We start from the raw sequence: 19,788 nt of genomic DNA on the forward strand, positions 1-19,788 counted from the left end.
ATTTCTGTGATGACTGCTGTCTACCATGCCCTAAGGAAACAAAGATAAATAAAAAATACTCCCTGTCATCAAGGACCAGGAAATAAGGAAAGTAGAGGCAGGAGCAGGTGATGAAAACTTGAACTAAGGCTAGGCAGAAGGACTGAGAGGAGAGTCAGATTTTATACATATTCAAGATGCAGAATCAAGTGGGTTTGGTTACTTACTAGTCATGGGGTTGAAGGTGTGAAAGGCAGAAAGATGACTCCTGGTTTTAAGTTAGGTGACTGATGAGAGGAAAGTGGTATTCCTTGAGATGGAAGGTAAGAGGAGTTTACTTTTGAACATGAGAGTTTGAGGTTGCTAGGGGACATCCAGGTGTATATTCAGATCTAGAACTTTGAAGGAGGGAGTTGGGAATTTTCAGGATGTTAAGGGTCAATATTATTCATCTATGAACAGAAGCATTGTCATTTTCAATACCCCTCACTGAATGCCTGCTGAACATCATCTCATTTAGCACTCACCACAAACCTGTGAAGTAGGTGTGCTCATTATTCCCATTTTACAGATGAAGAACCTGAGAAGTTAAGTAACTTGTCCAAAGTCACAGAGCTGATAAGATGAAGAGCTGGTGCTCAAATCTAAGTTTGGGTGACTCCAAAGCTCCTGGCTTTCATAACTGCCAAGCCATATTGCCTCTCCGGTGCATGTGAAAGAGCAGTGTCTTTCTGTTTAAACTGACCATTTTTGTTTTTTTAAACATCATTGTCCTTGGCTGCAGGTCAGAATCAATTTGGGTTTCCATACCTTTTTAGGCCTCTCTCATTGTTTTTGATCCGGCTTATTTTAAACTAATTTTCCTCAAAGAGATTGATGGAATAATTTATAGTGACTGTTTCCCTATAATTTCTGCTTTATTTGCTGTGTGCTAACTGCTAAGCTATGGTAAAAAATTACTAAGACACAACAAGCATTACCCTGAAGGAGTTACAAAGCATATCATTTAAACAAAAATGAGCTCCTTGAGTGTGGGTAACATATCTATATCCCCTACAATGTAGTACAGTAAAAAGGTCACAGCCTCTGTTATCTGAGTCCTGGGTTCTAATCTATGCCCAGTGTGGTCATGGGCAAGTGACCTTACACCTCTAGGCTTTAGTTTTCTCATCTGTAAAATGGAGACAGTCATATATATGATACCTACTCTACAGGGATTTATTGTTAAAATTAAGTGAGGTCATATGTATAGTGCAGCTACTGCTCCTGCTGCTGCTTCTATGATCATATGATCTATAACATGGGACTGATGATGATGTTGCAGAGTTGTTATAAGGATTAGAGACAGTGTCTATAAAGCTCCTCAGCAAGGGGTGGGAATTCAGTAAATGGCAGCTCTGATTATTATTGCGTGCTTAAGATAGATTAAAGAAGATTAAATCTTAGAATACAGAGAAGGTATGGTTTCTGGTCCAATACCAATAAACAGATAATGATATCTTCAGGTGATTTGTCTTGAGGACTCAGGATAGAGTTTGGCTCTGGTACTACAGTGAGCTGAAGATGGTCTTTGGTGGAACTGGGTGGATAGAGTTTGGGATACTTAAGCCAACATAGAATAACATAAACCTCCCCCAAATTTAAACCAGACCAACAAATTCGTCAGAGAATGATTTATGAATTCCTTTGGATTTTAGAATTACTGATTTCTTGTTATTTTTATTAAATAGCTGTAAACTTTGTATACTTAGAATTATGGATCACAATATGAACATTGATAATGAGCATTAGAATTTTAGCCTAATGAATGTTGGTAATTTGCATCTTATTTCCTACTGCCTTTTGATTACTAATTAGGGAATCAGCAGAACTTTAAAATGTTATTAAAAATCAAAACGTCTCTTAATATTTTGTAAGATTTTGAAATTGTTTTCATTTGGTAGAGATATTTCTGGGAAATTCTATAATTTAAAAGTATCATATTTTTAAAAAAATGAATTGCTCTTAGTCTGAGACCTTGTGTATGAAGTTTCAGCCTTGTAAGAATGTTTATGACAGAATTGCAAACTCTGAGAATGCCTACAGGTAATGGAAACACTGACAGATCCTTAATTATAGAACTTCTACTGGGCAATGATATGCCACAGTTGTTCTGCAATAAAATAGACTGGTTTGGCTGCCTATAAATTTGGATATGTGCTGTTGACAGTTAAAAGTAAATTTTCCCCTAAGGTTAAGTAAAAACTCTTTGAAAGGAATGTGACAAGCATTTTCTTTATTTGTGTTTAAACATTGTTTAACTATGATAGTGTTGAAAGAATAACAGTTTTCCTGGTTTAGACTTACTATAATAATGTACCCTTTTTTCTCATCCATAAGTAGGAAAACTGTAATATTTGAGAATTAATATTTTCTCTCCCTATTGTCAGTCATATTTCTGTGTTTTTCTTCTAGGAATTCATGGGGGAAATTTTATATCTGGAACATTAAGGCTACTACTGATAGAATGCTTTTGCTTAACAATCTTCAACAAATAGTCTTTTTCTTTGAGTGGCCAACAGTAGTAGAGAGTCCTGTTAGGAAAAAGACTCCAAAGGATCCACTAACTTTAGATCTAGGTCACTGCTTGAGTGGTTTCACTGACATACAGAACTGGAGCTGGAGTTCAGAAATTTGACAGATGAATGACAATGTGGAAGTAGGCTGCTTTTTCCAGTAGGCTCCTTTATTGAGAAACAGTTACAAAGAGTCACAGCCAGACAGCCACTCAAGGCAGAGATTTGAGCGTTTCTATAGGCTGAGGAAAAAGTGGCAGCAAAAAGAGCAACTGGAGTTAGAACCATTTCCTCCGTTTGTGTTCCTGATAAGCTTCACAGGCATTATGCTTTGTCTACTGTGCAGCAAATATTTACTTAGGTGGTTGTTGCCCTAGATCACTTCCCTGTTTAAAACCCTTTTGTGGATAATTCGTTCAGCATGAAATCCAGGCTTCCTTAATTGGCACACAAGGCCCCTCCACACCTCCAGCCTCACCCCCTGCTGTGTCTGAGACACTATTCTCTGCTTCCCAAGCCTGCCCCGTTTGGCTGAGGTTTGCTAGCCCTTCATTGCTGCAGGAGACTGTCCTGTCTGCTTGGGCCAGGTCAAGTTCTACCATAACATCACTTTATTGTAATTATTTGCCTAATTTCCCTCTTTTGCTCTGGACTTTAAACACAGTGAGCCCATAAAACATGTTTGCCGTGTTTCACCACAGTATCCAGAGCCTGTAAGTAGTACTCAGTAAATATTTATTCTATTTAATTAACCATGTGCTGAGAACAGTGCTTATACATAGTAAAATTCTTTCTCAAAAAAAAAACAACAAATTAATTTAGCCCTTGATAAAAAATCTTCATGGAAAACACAAACAAACATACATTTCCATTTTCTTTAGAGTATTTAAAAATAAATACTCTTAATAATGTTATTTCATATGGTGTGTAACTACTAATCTATGGTTTGTCTTTCTTCAGGAGCAGGAGTCTGATGAAGAACAGAAGAATTTCTGGTTGTTTACATGACATACAAGTCTACCCAATTCAGAATTTACATTCTTCACGTTCATCAGGTATTTTTCTCATCAAATTTTTCATGCTGTGAGAAAAGCGTCAAGTCCTGGCTCTGTCATTACCTTGTTTCCTGTCCTTGTGCAAACCGTTTCATTTCCTAAAAACTTCCATTCCTCTGTAAAGTGAAGAAGATGGATTGGATGGCCCCTTTCATGTCTAAAATTTTGTGTTCTGTGATTTATTTCAAAGCCTTTTAGTAAAGTGGCTAATTCAAATGTGGAAGACATAGATATGTTCAGAAATATATGAAAATATTATTTTCTTATAAGTGAAAAAAAAACAAAGTACAGGGGATGTATGTATTATATACTATAATTTGTGTGAGCAGGAGAAAAAAGATGTTGTATACATAGATACTAAATACATCGAACAGTGCTTAGAACACTGGCCTCAAACTCCTGGCCTCAAATGATCCTCCAGCCTCAGCTTCCTCTTTAGTTGGGCCTATAGGTGTGCACCACCAGCCCAGCTAATTTTTTCTATTTTTGGTAGAGAGGGTCCTTGCTCTTATTCAGGATGCTCTTGAACTCCTGTGATCCTTCCTCAAGTGATCCTTCCACCTTGGCTTCCCAGAGTGCTAGGATTACAGGCATGAGCCACAGCATCTGGCCTCATCTTGACTTTATGGTCCTAGTATATTTAATGTAAGGTAGATTAAAATATGTTATAGGGTTTTTTTTACCAGCAAAATACAAAGATACATATCTGTGGTAGCAACTTATTCAGTATTTTCTGAGAGTAAGATGTTTTACAAAAGTAATTTTAAGGGTAAGTGAGAAATACAAGAGATCTTTGTTTATTTGCAGTTTTCAGAGAGAGAATGGAAACCCACATGTGCACTTAGTAGAAATCTATCTGGGCAGCTGTGAACGGTGGACGGAGGATCAGACCTGGGGTGGCAGGCTACTCCTAGTGTCTAGCAGTTTCCAGCTTTGGGAAGTTGAGCAGGAGTCATAACTTCTCATATTAAGGGTCATATTTTTAAATTAGAATTTTGTAGGTCTTTCTAAAATGTTGGATTTTAGAATGCATTAATATAGTTATCTTCTTAAACAGACTAGTTAACTCTTAGTGACCATAATGTAGTCATTTTGTCATCATAATGATATTCATTATTACACTGTGGCTTTGAGTTTCACAACTTTTCTTTCTCTTCTCAAATCAAACTCTTCTAGACTTTTAATACTCCTCACCCTATGCCTTTAGTCTACCTTCCTTTTAGTTCACTGTTTCTTTTTTTCTGGAGACAGAGTCTCACTTTGTTGCCCAGGCTAGAGTGAGTGCCATGGCATCAGCCTAGCTCACAGCAACCTCAAACTCCTGGGCTCAAGCAATCCTGCTGCCTCAGCCTCCCGAGTAGCTGGACTACAGGCATGCGCCACCATGCCCGGCTAATTTTTTCTATATATATTAGTTGGCCAATTAATTTCTTTCTGTTTATAGTAGAGACGGGGTCTCGCTCTTGCTCAGGCTGGTCTCGAACTCCTGAGCTTGAGCAATCCTCCCGCCTCAGCCTTAGTTCACTGTTTCTAATCACCTATAGATTGGACCAGAAGACTAATCTTACATATTAAATGAGAATCATTATACTCCATATATTCATACTCCAAGATAAGGTTATTTCCAGAGGATCTGAGCACTGTTGCAAGTTTTTCCATTTACTTTTGTTTGAACAGTGCTTAGAAAATTATGCTTTTTGAAAGTCTATCTCCCAGAGATATGCTGTATTAACTGTAGATAATCAGTTGGCTTTGGTCTATCTTGATTGTAGTATACCTCGAGAAGGAACTATTATAAAGTAGAGGTATTGAGACATTCCTTTTTTTTTTTTTTTTTTTTTGAGACATTCCTTTTAATATGGCTTATTGTTGTCTACTTTTCTAGTTTATGAATTAATCAAATTCCTAATTTTATTTTATGTAACCATCATTGTTTTCACCAATTTACAGTTTGTTAGGTGTTAGAGAAAATGAATTCCTATCAAAAATTAAATAAATTAGGAGAGTAAGCCAATGGTTATGTGGGATATTTGGATTCTCTGTATTGTAGTTAGGAAGCTACTGTCTACCGATTGATGCTGTTGAGAGGCTAATTGATCCCTGCATGGAATTGTGTTTTCACTTTGGCATATGGAAATAAGGGTGAATTAAAAATAAGGAGAGCCTACTTTGAACTTATTAACCAATGATTCTATAATATGCTTGCATTAATGCATTTGTTTGAAAGTAAGTGCCTGAAAATGAGGCTTCAGATGGCAATTTTCTGTTCATATAGGTGTAATGGAGAAATCAAGCACCATTTACTCAAATTCAGCAGAATCATTTCTTCCTGGAATTTGCAAAGAACTGATTGGTTCATCATTAGATTTTCTTGGACAGAGTTATGATGAAGAAAAAACTATAGCAGATAGCCTGATGAAGAATTTTCTCAAAATTTATGATGCGCTATTTGCCATTTCCAAAGCTCATGAAGAACAAGATGAAGAAAGTCAAGACAACTGTAAGCAATCCCACTGCTTTCAACTCATTGAGTGATTATTTTCTGCACATTGCACTTTGTCTGGAATGATTATTTGGCACTTCTGGCATACATCTTTTGACCATGTTCAAATGTTTAATGATGATCATATATGAGTTCTTTTATTTGGATAGTATTTCTTCCAGTAATTTTCCTTCTTCTTTCAAAGTGTTTTCTTCTGATCGAGCAACCCAGTCACTTACTATCCAGATGGCATGTGCTTTCGAGCAGCTTGTGGTGCTAATCAGACATTGGCTGAATGATCTTCTACCTTGTACTAGCATAGCAAAACTTGAGGATGAATTGAGAGAAGAAGTTAAAAAACTGGGAGGCTACTTACAGTTATTTTTGCAGGTAAATTGATTTGCTCACTATCATTTGAAGAATTCATTTGTTCAGTATTTATTGACTCTGTGCTATCTGTAAAATTAGATTTGTAGAGTTTTCAAAAGTGCTTTCTGTGTTACAGTCCTGTGGATGTCTATAATTGATTTGTTGAACCAAGACACATGGCTTTCTATGTACCAGTAGTTCCAAGTGATTTACAGTATTAACTCATTTAATCCTCATAACAATCCCAGAAGTGGGTACTGTTGTTACTGCCATTTTATAGATGAGGAAGTGGAGGCACAGGGAAGATATGTACCCCATCCAATGTTACATAACTAGTAAGTGACAGAGTTGGATTTGAACTCAGGCAGTCTTGGGCCCGGAGTTCATGCTCTGTCATTATATTGTGCTGGTCCTCAGTGAGGGGTACTGGGAAGAGAGGCAGATCTTGCTCTGGTTATAGATTGCATTTCAGCCCATGCTGAGTTAGTCACAAGCCTGCCGACATAGAGACAAGGACAGTAACTTTGTTTACCTGCTTACCTTGTATCAGGTTAGTTTAGGTTTGGCAGTGAGGAAGAAGTAGGATAGAAGCTTAGTTTCTCTCACCTCAGATCTGGAGGTGGACATGTTCGTTCCGCTCCACAAAGTCCTCAGCACCCAGGTTCCTTCCGGCCCTCCCCTCTGCAGTGCCCAAGTGTGGCCCTTGATTTCATGGCCCACTGTAGTGGAGCCCATCTGAGTTCAGTGCAGCAGGGTGGAAGAAGTGGCAAAGAGAAAAGGGCCACGTGTGCCTTCTTTTAAGAGAAGTTTCCGGAAATCACCATATGACACTTTTATTTATATATCTTTGGCCAGAACTTCATCATCTGACCACATCTAGCTGCAAGCATCATGGGGAAATATATTTTTAAAATTCTGGACACCTATGTGCCAAGCTAAAAATCCAAGGATCTGTTGCTGTGGAAGAAGTGGGGCCGGATAGTGGAGAATGCCTAGTTGTCTGCCGCCTCAGCAACCTCCTCTGTGAGAATCCCCTGGATATACGAGGGAGCAGATAGGAACATACCAAGAGGGTTAGGTTTCACTTTTAAAAATGGATAATTAGAATTCATAGCAACATATTCTAGAATATCTGGACAAATCTTATGTTTTAGTGCCCACCAAGAGACTTTCCACCTTCCAGCATTATAATAGAATTTCTGTTGTGTCAAATACTTCCTGAATGGGCTATTTACTAGCTAGGATTTGGAAATCTTTATTTAGTTGATCTACCTAGTAAAGTTGAAATTAGATGTTTACTTTTAATGTCCATTGTTCTCCCTTAGGAGGTCTATTTTGGGTCTCTCTACATTTGGTTAAGCACCTCTCTTATTTGCTTCTTTAGTAACTCTGGACTTCACCTGTCATGCCTTTAAATAAATCATATTACTTACAAGCTTGTATACTGCAAAGGGTGGTAAAGTCTGGGAAGGTAGAGGGGTAGAGGGGTAGAGGGTGCCTTTTTCTCACAAGGCCTCATCATATGATAGATGCTTAGTTGGATACTTGTTATTGAATTGATTATAAATTCACACTGGATGAGGGATGGCTCTGGCTATAGGTATTGAGGAAACAGAGTGACTAAGGGTTGGTCTGCAAACAGGTGTGGGCGAAGTCACAGTGAAGGACACTCTGACAGGGTGGAACTGTGAGAATGGAAGGTAGGGTTGGCCAGAGGCAAAGCTGGAGAACAGAAGCTGACTTAGGCTCAAGCCTGGAGAAGGAAGCTAGTTGGAGGATGGGTTGTGGTGGAGACAGGAGAGTGAGATGTGCTTAGTTGGCCCTCAGATTTTAGAGGCAGCACAAGAATATTGGGGGAAAAAACACACACACACAAAAAAACAAAACCCACTATTGGGTTTGAAAATCTGTTATTTGAACCTGTGCTATATTAGTTGTGTGTCCTTGGACAATTGTTTAACTCTTTGAGTCTCCTGTTTTCTCACCGGGAAAATAAAAATAACTGTTTATATCTGGCAGGGTTGCTGTGAGGTTCAGATGAATTAATGTCATAAGAAAATATCTATTAGAAGGCCCTGGGTGGCGTGGTGGCTCACATCTGTAATCCTGGCACTCTGGGAGTCCAAGGCGGGAGGATCACTCAAGGTCAGGAGTTCGAAACCAGCCTGAGCAAGAGCGAGACCCCGTCTTTACCAAAAATAGAAAGAAATTAATTGGCCAACTAAAAATATATAGAAAAAACTAGCCAGGCATGGGGGTGCATGCCTATAGTCCCAGCTACTCAGGAGGATCGCCTGAGCCCAGGAGTTTGAGGTTGCTGTGAGCTAGGCTGACGCCACGGCACTCTAGCCTGGGCAACAGAGTGAGACTCTGTCTCAAAAAAGGGAAAGAAAATACCTATTAGAGTAATGGTGTGTTGCCTTCTTTTAATTTTTTGGGAAGAACACTTTGAACTTACACTTTTCAACCCACACCCCTGTGGGAAATGTTTTATGTAAGGAATCAAGGATGGAGTGACAGGTGACTTGGAGGGAAAGGTAGGTTCAGTGCAGGAGAGACTTGTTAACGTTAAGCAGGCAAACCTGCACTGTCAGCTCAAGTACAGTTTGAGACTTCTTACCTTGCAGCAATACAATGAGCAGATTCCAGAAGTCAGGGCAAGAGAAGTATTGTGAAGAGTCCCCACAGTGGGTTGGGAACAAAGAAGAAAACCTCAAGAGAGGCCTCCCCATTCTCTTTGGGGGTGGGTGTGCTCCCAGTACCAGTGGAAAGCCTTTTGTTTGAAGGAGTTTGTTTGTTGTTTCCTTTCTCATTTCCCTTCCCCTTCTTCTACCTGTCCTTTTCTTTCTCCCCTGAGAAAAGAAAATATCTTTATTAACCATCTATCAGATGGCTATTGGGACAGGAAAAGTTCAAAGGCAAAAGAGCTACTATTTTGTTCCTTCCTTTTGCCATTCACTTATTGATTCTGTCTTATATCTAGTTAATTTCATACTTGCTCTGTTTCCTATTTGTGTGGAAGACCTTTGAGGGTAGAGACTATATCTTATTCATTTTATCACCTTATTAATAGCTATAGGGCTGCATGTTTTCTGGTTCTGAGACTTTCATGAAGTGAGGTCGCTGTATCAATGAATGCAGATTCTATTTTGTTTTTCTTTTCTCTACCACCCCATATAATCTAATCTATCTGGTACACTGGTCTGTTTTTATCTTATAGGGATGCTGTTCAGATATTTCATCTATGGTAAAAGAGGCTCACAAGAAAGTGATCCAAAGTGTACAACAAGCTGTCAAGTGTGTGGGGCAGTTAGCAGTTCTGAAAGGGAGCAAGCTACATTTTCTGGAAAACAGTGACAATAAAGCTGCCAGTGTCCAGGTAATTTGAAACTTATGTTTCAAAATGTTAGTTTTGAAAGACTTCATCTGAGGGAACATTAGACTTCTAATAATAGTACAGTATCACTAAACATGTCACTTTCTTTTTATTTTTCAAAAGAGCTTGTACTTTTAACAGTTTGGCAATAAGATTTCAAACTGTTTCAGTTTAAGTTGGGTTAAATGTACTGTCTAATTTTACAAAACTTACTTTACCTCTTGGATCCTTGATTTGATGACAGCCATCTATTATGGAGGTTTTTCTCAGCCAGTCAACACATGAAGAACTATAATTCTAGAAAATTTGTATTTGCTTCCTTTAATTATTTATTGCTATTGAAAATGCAGTATTGTATTGGAATGTTACTGTGCTCTAGCAATATAGTATTCTGCCTAAGCTGATAAACATTCTTTATGTTATATTTGGAATACTAAACTATGGATTTGCTAATTTTATTTCCTTGTAAACTTTAGACTTCTTATTTCAGCTTTAGTTGAACTTAATAAACTTAGAATTTATTATAGTCCTAAAATGAGCAGAAAATATAACTTAATTGATTAATTTAAGAGAATGGATAAAACCTGAATTTATCAGTTAATGCTTACATCTTTTTTCTAGGAGGAATTCATGGATGCTGTTTGTGATGGTGTAGGCTTAGGAATGAAGATCCTATTAGATTCTGGACTGGAAAAAGCAAAAGAACTTCAGCATGAACTCTTAAGGCAATGTACACAAAGTGAGGTAAGATGAATAAAAGAGCATTCTATATAGTACCAGATAGTATATAAAGTTGATTTTTAAAAATATTTTAACTCAATTAGATTTTTATGCACTTACATAATTTGTTTTGAATTATTTTTCATTGAAGAAGTTTTTGATACCATGATGTCATGGTGATATTTTCCCAAGTTATTCTTGAGTTTTTACAGCCTCTATTGTTGCTAATATTTTGCTAGATCCATCACAGCTATTTTCAAGCAGACTTCATCCAGTCTGTAGGTGAACTCCTTCCTAAGCCGAGAGGGGAGTGTGGTAGTGACACCTGGTGTTCACTTTCTGCTTGTCTTTTTCTAACTTAGCTTTGTTTAGGTCTCCCTTCTTCTTGAGAATGGAAACTAACATTTATTGATCCAATAACTTAAACTAAATATTTTTCCAGGGAGATTCACATCAAGAATTTCAATCAGCAAAGATTTCAGTAAATTCCTAAAATATGCTTCCTCCCCTCCTCTGGCTTACTAACATTAAAGCCTAGACTCAGTACGGTCTTAGGTGTAGCAGTTAGGAAAGGTCTGAGTTTTGATGTTTGGAGACCTGTGTCTGACACCTGGCTCTGTCACTTTCCACTTATTATTTAGCAAGTCACTTAATGCTCTGATCCTGTTTCTTTACCTGTCACGTATAATAGTACCTTTATCACAGGTTGTAAACTATTTATTTATTGACATTTTTCTGTGACAGTTACTGGCCTAGGCACTTTACATATAACAGTGGTGAACCTCACAACTTTTCAGCATAGGAGTTACCAAGCAACTCAGTGAGTTGGAATACCTTGTCCAGTCAAAAATAAATAAATAAACAAATAACAAAGAACCTACAGAAGAAAAATAAAATATCCAAAGAAAGAGAAAATAGGCTCAAACATAAGGCATTGGAGGAGTCTAATTTTAAAGCTGGAGTCAGAGGGAGAAAGAATCGGAATGTTCTTTTTTTTTTTTTTTTTTTGAGACAGAGTCTCACTTTGTTGTCCAGACTAGAGTGAGTGCCATGGCATCAGCCTAGCTCACAGCAACCTCACACTCCGGGGCTCAAGCGATCCTCCTGCCTCAGCCTCCCGAGTAGTTGGGACTACAGGCATGGGCCACCATGCCCAGCTAATTTTTTTCTATATATATTAGCTGGCCAATTAATTTCTTTCTATTTATAGTAGAGATGGGGTCTCGCTCTTGCTCAGGCTGCTTTCGAACGCCTGACCTTGAGCAATCCTCCCTCCTCGGCCTCCCAGAGTGCTAGGATTACAGGCGTGAGCCACCGCGCCTGTCCACTCTTGAACTATTTAATTGCAATCCCAGAAATAGAACTCCAGTCTTCTGGCTTCTAGACTAAAACTTTTTTTTTTAATCTGGTCCCATATAATAAAATATTTTAATATTAAATATTAAAATTTTAATATTTTAATAAATATTCTCTATAGGTTACCAAACAGATGAAAGCTAATGCCATGGGATTGATTAGATCTCTTGAAAACATCTTTGCTGAATGGAAAATAGTAAGAGAAACTTTAAATTGTTTTTGGTTAATTTTGTTTAGTATATTTATGATTTCACTTGGTTCAAACATAGATATTTTTATTTTAGTTTTTATCCTTTGTGCATGTTTAATTCAAGCATATACAGTAGCTCTCTAGCTACTTCCTCTAGGGTATCATAACTTACTAGTTTTAATAATAGATAAGGAATTATATAGAAATTGATTAATATTAATATATGTTTCTTACTGCTACTGGTTTAGTAATGTGAGCTTTTACTTGGATAATCATTATAGGCTAAAAAATTGTGTTTAATAATCAATCTGCTCAAAGATTTTAAAATATAAGTGAATTAGATTATTTTATTCCCTTGTCACAGGCCAATAGAAAAATACAGACTAAGTGTATAATCAATGTGTTAAAAAGGAGAGTAATTACTATGGCTTGAAATTTTTTATTTAAACAAAATAAATAGAAGATGTGATAAAGTTGAACATCTAAAAGTTAAATAAATTTATCTTTTATGATATTAGGTAATAAGTGACACTGTTGCTTTATTCCATTCTCGTGTAATAGGATGACAAGATTTTGATTTAAAATTAATTTAAAATTCTTATATCTTTTGAAAAACAGTAATTATTATATTGTATTTTAGTCTTATAGAAATAGAGTTAAATACTGGTAAGGAAATTAAACTTTCTTTCTTAAAGATAAGATTCTGGCAGTTGAAATCATATTGACTAAGCCTTATTGCCATATAACCTGTTATATATATATATTTTTTTAACCTGTTATATATTTTTAAAAATATTAACTTTATTTATACAGAAAAGTTTCAGAACTCAAGTATCAGAAGAAACTCCTGGATACCAAGATTTCAAGAAGATGATTAATCTTGCTCCAGAATTCTTGAAGTTAAAACATTGCTTAGAGCAAACTATTCAAATTATTATTTCTTCACTGAGAGGTATATACTACAAATGGAATTAGTAATCAGAATTTTATAATTTGAGGAATCTTAGATATCTTTACATTTCTAGCCTTTTCATTTTTTATGCTACTTCATTGATATTAGTTGCTAATATAGAAATTTGTATAATTGAATTCCCACTTCATATAAGTATTGCTGCCTAAGTAATTAGATCCTAAAAAGCCAGATACTTATCTAGCATGTAAGCACTTTAGTTGACTAATCTTAAATAGTTTGGAATTGTCTTGATAGGGTCACTTCGACTTAAAAGATATCTAGAGTCATATAAAAGTCTTAAATACTTGATAAAAACTAAAAAGGTAAATTAATTTTTCCGTCTCCCTCTTACATAGGATGCAGCAATGATGTAAATCTTCTTAAGAATTGTGTGGAAAGTATTTGCAGCTTGGCCGGCGATTTTAGCAGTGACTGCAGTGTGCCCTCCACCTCTGCTGACGGCTGTGAGGACAGAGGGCCTCACGTTGGCCACAGGGAAGTAGAGTCTCTAGCTAAGTCACTCCTCTTCTATTTTGAATCTGAAGAAAGCCCCGATTTGTTGAAACCCTGGGAAACTTGTAACCAAAACCCCATAGAAGAAGAACAACAGCAGTTAAAATCAAGCAGGGCTGACTGCAGTAAGGAAAAAGGAGTTCCAAAGCGTGTGTACGAACTCCACGGCTCATCGCTGGCAGTGAGCTCAGAGGGAGGCACACCCAGCAGGATTCAGTGGGTGTGAACACCGTTGCGTGGGCACTTTATGACCGCCCATGAAAGAAAAAGAACACTTGGTAGGCAATTTTCCTTGTGCAGGAGAACAGAACAAGAAATCGGTGCAAGTATTTCAAAAAAGTCCATGCCTTTGGTTTTGGTGGCCATATGTTGGGTATAGACAATATAAGCATTATGGAATCCTGGGTTTCAAAATGCATGAATGTGTTTGCAGAAGTTTCTCAGAAATTTTAAATAGGATATTTGCCATATTAGAACATTGAGGCCACAGAATCAAATTAGGAATTCAGGACCAAGTGAATGGTCATGTTTCTAGTTTCCTATTGCCTTAAATTTAAAATGTTTATCTTTAAGATTGATATGCTCTCTCTGATTGGTTCATTAGTCTGTTTGTGAATGGTTATTTTCCCTTAAATGGAAACCTGAACAATAAGTTACCCTTTGTGCCTGTGCCTTCTCTCCCCTGCAGATAGCTGGGATGAGGTTTATGGTGAATTGCCTATACGAATTTAACTAAGACAGCTTACTTGTATTGTTAAAGCTAAAACTCTTTTCCCAAAGGGTTAACTGGTTGCCATTTTGAATAGTATGTTCATGGCAGTAGTTTGTTGTTTCTTTCCAAATTATAAGTAGCTACCTAAATTTAGTATACTTTTATATTAATAATGTGGCTTGCTGGCATAATAGTTTGCTATGTTATCTATGTTGCATAATGGGGGCTGTGTGAATATAATTTAAAACTAATTGAATGTTGCCAGAATCACACTCACCTGTTGTGTGGGGTTGGGAGATCACAGGCTGGACCTTTTCTTGCTAGTGCTTATTTTGTTGAAGTCATAATGAAAGAGTTTGTGTACGATTTGATGAAGATCAAAGATCCTTATATTTCATAGCTTTAAAAATCTATGATCTATATCAAATAATAAAGACAGTATTCTACTTGTGGGATCTTATATTAAGGAAATAGTTTGACATTTTTGACCTCAAGAATAGGTATAATTTGAAAAGATACTTAGTAACTCTGCTTGGGTAAGCAGTTCCTAGAGAATAATTCTTTCAAATAACCTGTTCCTTTTGTTTGCCCTTTTCACTTGTAGACACCACTTGCAATTTGGCATACTATTGAAATTGACTGTTAGTACCATGAATGAATCTGATAATTTCCTTGTTAGGGAGAGATTGTAAATAAATACTGGTCAATATAGTCAGAACAATATTAGTGAACCATGTGTTATGTTTTTAGGTGCTTTAAAAGGGTGCTTTTCTTTTTTTCTTTTATTTTTGGCATTTGAGCTTGAATTTTTCTGAAGTTACATGTATATCTTTATCAGTCAATGCTCTGGCAAGTAGCACTTTTGTTGTCAAGTTAGATGAAGTGTAGATGTATATACAAGGATTTTTCCTGAAGGTTGTACTTTGAAGAACTTCCAGGAGTATCTGTACAGCAGTTTTCATTTTAGTATTCAGTATTTAATCTTTAGTTTTTGCTTTCTAAACTCATGACTTCATTGGTCAAAAACTTTTTAATGTCCATGTAACATTTTGTGTATATATATATATTTATACTAAATAAATTGTTATACTGTATTTGAATGGTGAAAAAATATTTGCTATTGGAATCATGGGAACTGATAAGAAATGTTATAAAGAGAATACCTTTAATAAATTTTGTCAGCTTTAGAATTGTCTCTTGGTCTAAGGCTTTTTATTTTATTGATTTTCTTCACTTTACTTCTGACTCAAAATTGCTGTATTAGCTCTGACTTGATAATAACTATCCTTATGCTGCAAATGAAATAAATAATTGGAAAACAATAAACAAATATTAATATTTGTTATGACAACTTGGTTTTTTTTTTTTCTTAAACATTTTTCTGCCTCTCTTTAGTTGGTTATGCCTGGAATAGATTTAGCCTCGTGTGCTACGTGGAAAGAGTATATGCTTTGGAGCTTGACCTATTTTTCACACATTTGGAGTGTGAATTCCAGTGAGGCTGCTTACTAACGACGTGACTTGGGTGAGTTACTTGGTGTTGTCACACCTATTCATCTGCAGAAAGAAAAGTAATACCCACCTTGTGGATTACCTGTATAAGCATTTAATGAGAAAAATGTTGGAATAACTCCTGGCAAGTTTGTTAGTAAATGTTTGTTAGTAAAGATCACACTTGGTGCAAGCAGATGCCATTTAGAATGTCTGCCAATGGACAAAAATTGCAATCCTGCAAACATGGCATATTTGAAAACATGTCTGCCACCATTTTGTTCCATGATAGTAAACTGATAATAAAAATAACTAAAATGGTATCTTACTGCCCTTAAGTAAGGCATAATGTGTGTCCATCAGATGGGGTCCATCTGAAATTTTTTAGCAAAACCTTGCTTTGTCTAGTTAGCTAGAATACTTGAGTTTGTGAAGCCTAACCTTGTGCCAATAAGCATTTTGAGGTTTTGCCTAAATATAAGTAAGAATTCACGCACTACAGATGAAGGAGAAAGGTATTGATAGTTTGGTTCTGTTAAAAGAAGGTTGATGTGCCCAGTTTCCTGTGTATATGATTCATCAGGTAAGTGTGTGTTCTAGATTTTGCAAGTTACAGTCATTGCATGCTATCATCAAGACTGAGTATTTCCTTTAACCAATTAATATAGTTTAGGGAACTTTTAGGCATGGAGTATGGGCATGTACTTTATTTTAATGTCACCTGATACTAGGCTCATCCATTCATTCCAACAATCATTTACTTAATGCCAGATAATGCTTTTGTTGTAAGTCATAGATATCTGAAAAAGATTAGATTGCCTCATATCATAGATTTTTGAAAGCCCAACTTGTTGGATCCAAGGTAGGAGGATTGCTTAAGGACAGGAGTTAGAGACCAGCCTGGGCAACATAGCGAAACCCAGTCTCTACAAAAATAAAATAAAAATAACCAGGTATGGTCACACACTCCTAGAGTCCCACTCTATTTGGGAGGCCGAGGAGTTAAAGATCACAATGATCTTTTGAGCCTAAGAGTTAAAGATCACAATGAACTATGGTTGAGCCACTGCACTCCAACTTGGGCAACAGAGTGACATCCTGTCTCTAACAAAAAAAAAAAGGACTGGGCTTTCTAGCACTTGTTTCTCTGTCATTGCCGTGAGACAAGCAGGTGCAGGCTTGTCCTAGAGCAGGATGAGGGACGTGTGAAGCAGTACCTCCCCTCAAACCTTCCAGAGCCCAGCCTAGAACAGCTGGTCACGGAATCATGAGCCAGAAAAAATGCTGTTGCTATTTGCTGTGGGGATTATTGTGGACACAGTTAATGGCACTCCATCCTACAGCTGATGGACTGTGTGTCGTCCTTTGGTTTGGTTATTACAGTAACGCTGATATGAACGTTCTTGTACATCTATCTTTTGATGCACACATCTACAGTTTTCTCCATCACCTGATAATTTAAAAATGAGTGAAATCGATATCCTTATGCAATTTCCTTTATTAATTTTATTATGAAATATATTGTACATCTGAAAAATAAAAATAATATCTATGTGTCTTTGTTTTCATCCAAGCCTCTGGAGAGATTTATAGTAATTGCAAAAAATCATTTCTAAAGCAAAAGTGGTTAAGACTTAGATTTTTAACTGTGTGTGCCGCCGCTTGGTTTCCTGCAAACGGAGGGCCTCATGAGGCCAGTGAGAGCGTGGCCTGGTGGGATCCCAGTTGTGCTTCTCTTTGGCTCTACAGGCTAAGCAGAGCCCACTTTGAACTTGCTGTCTCCTGGTCGGTGCCCTTGCTCGGGCTGTACATCACTAGCGAGCTTCCCCCAGACGACCGTTTCCACCATACATCATCCAGGTGAGCCGGGGCTCTCCTAACGTATTGCTCTTATACATCAGCGGAGCGAGCTGCGGCCCCAGTAATCTATTAGTGTAATACACCACCGGGGCGAGGCATATTGATAGAGCAAAGCTGGTCGATCTGTGAATTGTGGATACCTAGGAGTTCGGGTCAAGAGAGTAATGCAGATTTCTGGTTGGATTGATGTGGCTATGAATGGTATTTTATGATATGGAGTTTACCTCTGATTTAGAAAGTAATTTAATGTGGGTGACAGCTCAGGTTCAGGCTAAGAGAGGTCGACGTGGTAGATATCTGTAGCTCTCAGAAGATGTATTTCAGGAATAAATTACTGTTCTTGATACTTTTATTTCATTTTGCGATATGTCATCTGGGGCACCGGAAAATTGGCCTGGGAGAAAAGTTTTGCACATAAAGCAAAACGGGCTCCTTCTGCCGCCTGCCAGGTAAATAAATATGAGGGGAGCGTGGCCTCTGGAAGGCTTGGTGGCCATCTGTTTCAGCTGGTGGGAGCCGAATTCTCAGGGTCTTGCTCTTGACCTAATGTTTATGTAAGAAAGCAGCAGTTGCACTGCATAAATTGTTAACTTCTGCGAGATGGTGGAGGTCAGGAGAACTGCAGTGTCTAAGCAGAGGCACAAGGGACGCAGGAAGTTCAAGGACCAGGCCCCAAGAGGTGGTTCAGATAAATCAGGACCCAATCAGGGGACATATAGTTACCTGTGCTCCTGAGAAGAGGCTCTGTTCTGTACCACGTACATTCCCGACAGCTTCTGAGTAGACATGGAAAGAATTTTCTGGAGACTCTCAAAGGTTGTCCACAATTTCATTAAATATAAAAACAGTAGGCCGGGCGCGGTGGCTCACGCCTGTAATCCTAGCACTCTGGGAGGCCGAGGCGGGTGGATTGCTCAAGGTCGGGAGTTCGAAACCAGCCTGAGCGAGACCCCGTCTCTACTAAAAATAGAAAGAAATTAATTGACCAACTAAAAGTATACATACAAAAAATTAGCCGGGCATGGTGGTGCATGCATGTAGTCCCAGCTACTCGGGAGGCTGAGGCAGGAGGATCGCTTGAGCCCAGGAGTTTGAGGTTGCTGTGAGCTAGGCTGACGCCACGGCACTCACTCTAGCCTGGGCAACAAAAGTGAGACTCTGTCTCAAAAAAAAAAAAAAAAAACAACAGTGATACCCACCACTTATTAAATAATTATGGGCCGGGCCTGGGGGCTCATGCCTGTAATCCTAGCACTCTGGAAGGCTGAGGCAGGAGGATCGCTCAAGGTCAGGAGTTCAAAACCAGCCTGAGCAAGACCACGTCTCTACTAAAAAAATAGAAAGAAATTGGCTGGACAGCTAAAAATATATAGAAAAAATTAGCCGGGCATGGTGGCATGTACCTGTAGTCCCAGCTACTCCGGAGGCTGAGGCAGAAGGATTGCTTGAGCCCAAGAGTTTGAGGTTGCTGTGAGCTAGGCTGATGCCATGGCACTCTAGCCTGGGCAACAGAGTGAGACTCTAAATAAATAAATAAATAGCATTAATTCACTTAATCTTCACAACAGCCTTCTGAGTTAGGCACTATTATTATCTGTGTCTTAAAGTTGGGAAAAGTAAAGAAAAAGTGAAGACCAGAAAGGTTGAGTGACTTGCCCATTGTCACACAGCTGGGAAAGGTGAATAATGAAGATGAGATGAACCCACATGATCTGAATCCAGACATTCTGCTCTTAGCCTCCGAGAGCGGAGTCCTAAACCTGACCGCACAGTAGTTATCACTCAAGTAGCTTTTAAAAAATTTCCTGACTCCCAGAAATGTTTGATTTAATTGGTCTGGGCTGGGGATGGTCCATAAATGTTTTTGCAGCTTCCTAGACATTTTCTGTTGTGCAAAGATGAGAATTAACTCAATATCTGTTGATAAATGGTACTTGTTTCTATTACAATATTTTAATGCAAATGCACCCCACAAATGCAGAAGTGGTTTTTCAGGTAGCAAGAGAGCAGAGCGCCGCCTGGGTAGAGTGGTCGCTCATTGGCTCAACTGCGACACCTACAGGCAAAGACGACAACTGACAACCGCAGAGGTTCTTGCAGAACCGCCCACATTATCACTGCCTAGCTGCCTAGTTTCAGACCTCAGCTGCCACACCGGAGCCAATATAAGTCATGGGT

General features: G+C 38.0%; 1 protein-coding gene across 2 annotated transcripts in view; it reads left to right on the forward strand.

Annotated features, from left to right (window-relative positions):
• Positions 1 to 19,115, forward strand: part of KIF14 (kinesin family member 14) — a 58,591-nt gene extending 39,476 nt beyond the window's left edge. The window contains exons 23-31 of one of the 2 annotated variants that reach the window (XR_012914496.1): positions 3,495 to 3,589; positions 5,865 to 6,089; positions 6,277 to 6,461; positions 9,661 to 9,819; positions 10,438 to 10,560; positions 12,014 to 12,088; positions 12,896 to 13,034; positions 13,391 to 15,784; positions 17,500 to 19,115. Coding sequence is in view for 1 of the 2 variants with exons in the window: in XM_075996985.1 (XP_075853100.1) it covers positions 3,495 to 3,589; positions 5,865 to 6,089; positions 6,277 to 6,461; positions 9,661 to 9,819; positions 10,438 to 10,560; positions 12,014 to 12,088; positions 12,896 to 13,034; positions 13,391 to 13,773 (1,384 nt within the window). In the remaining variant the exon portion in view is untranslated. Of the gene's footprint in view, positions 1 to 3,494; positions 3,590 to 5,864; positions 6,090 to 6,276; positions 6,462 to 9,660; positions 9,820 to 10,437; positions 10,561 to 12,013; positions 12,089 to 12,895; positions 13,035 to 13,390 lie in introns of both variants that reach the window. The other variant, XM_075996985.1, reaches the window with a different exon arrangement.
• Positions 19,116 to 19,788: the final 673 nt, after the last annotated feature.

Source organism: Microcebus murinus, chromosome 23, assembly GCF_040939455.1.
Source record: "Microcebus murinus isolate Inina chromosome 23, M.murinus_Inina_mat1.0, whole genome shotgun sequence".
Classification (NCBI taxonomy): Eukaryota; Metazoa; Chordata; class Mammalia; order Primates; family Cheirogaleidae; genus Microcebus; species Microcebus murinus.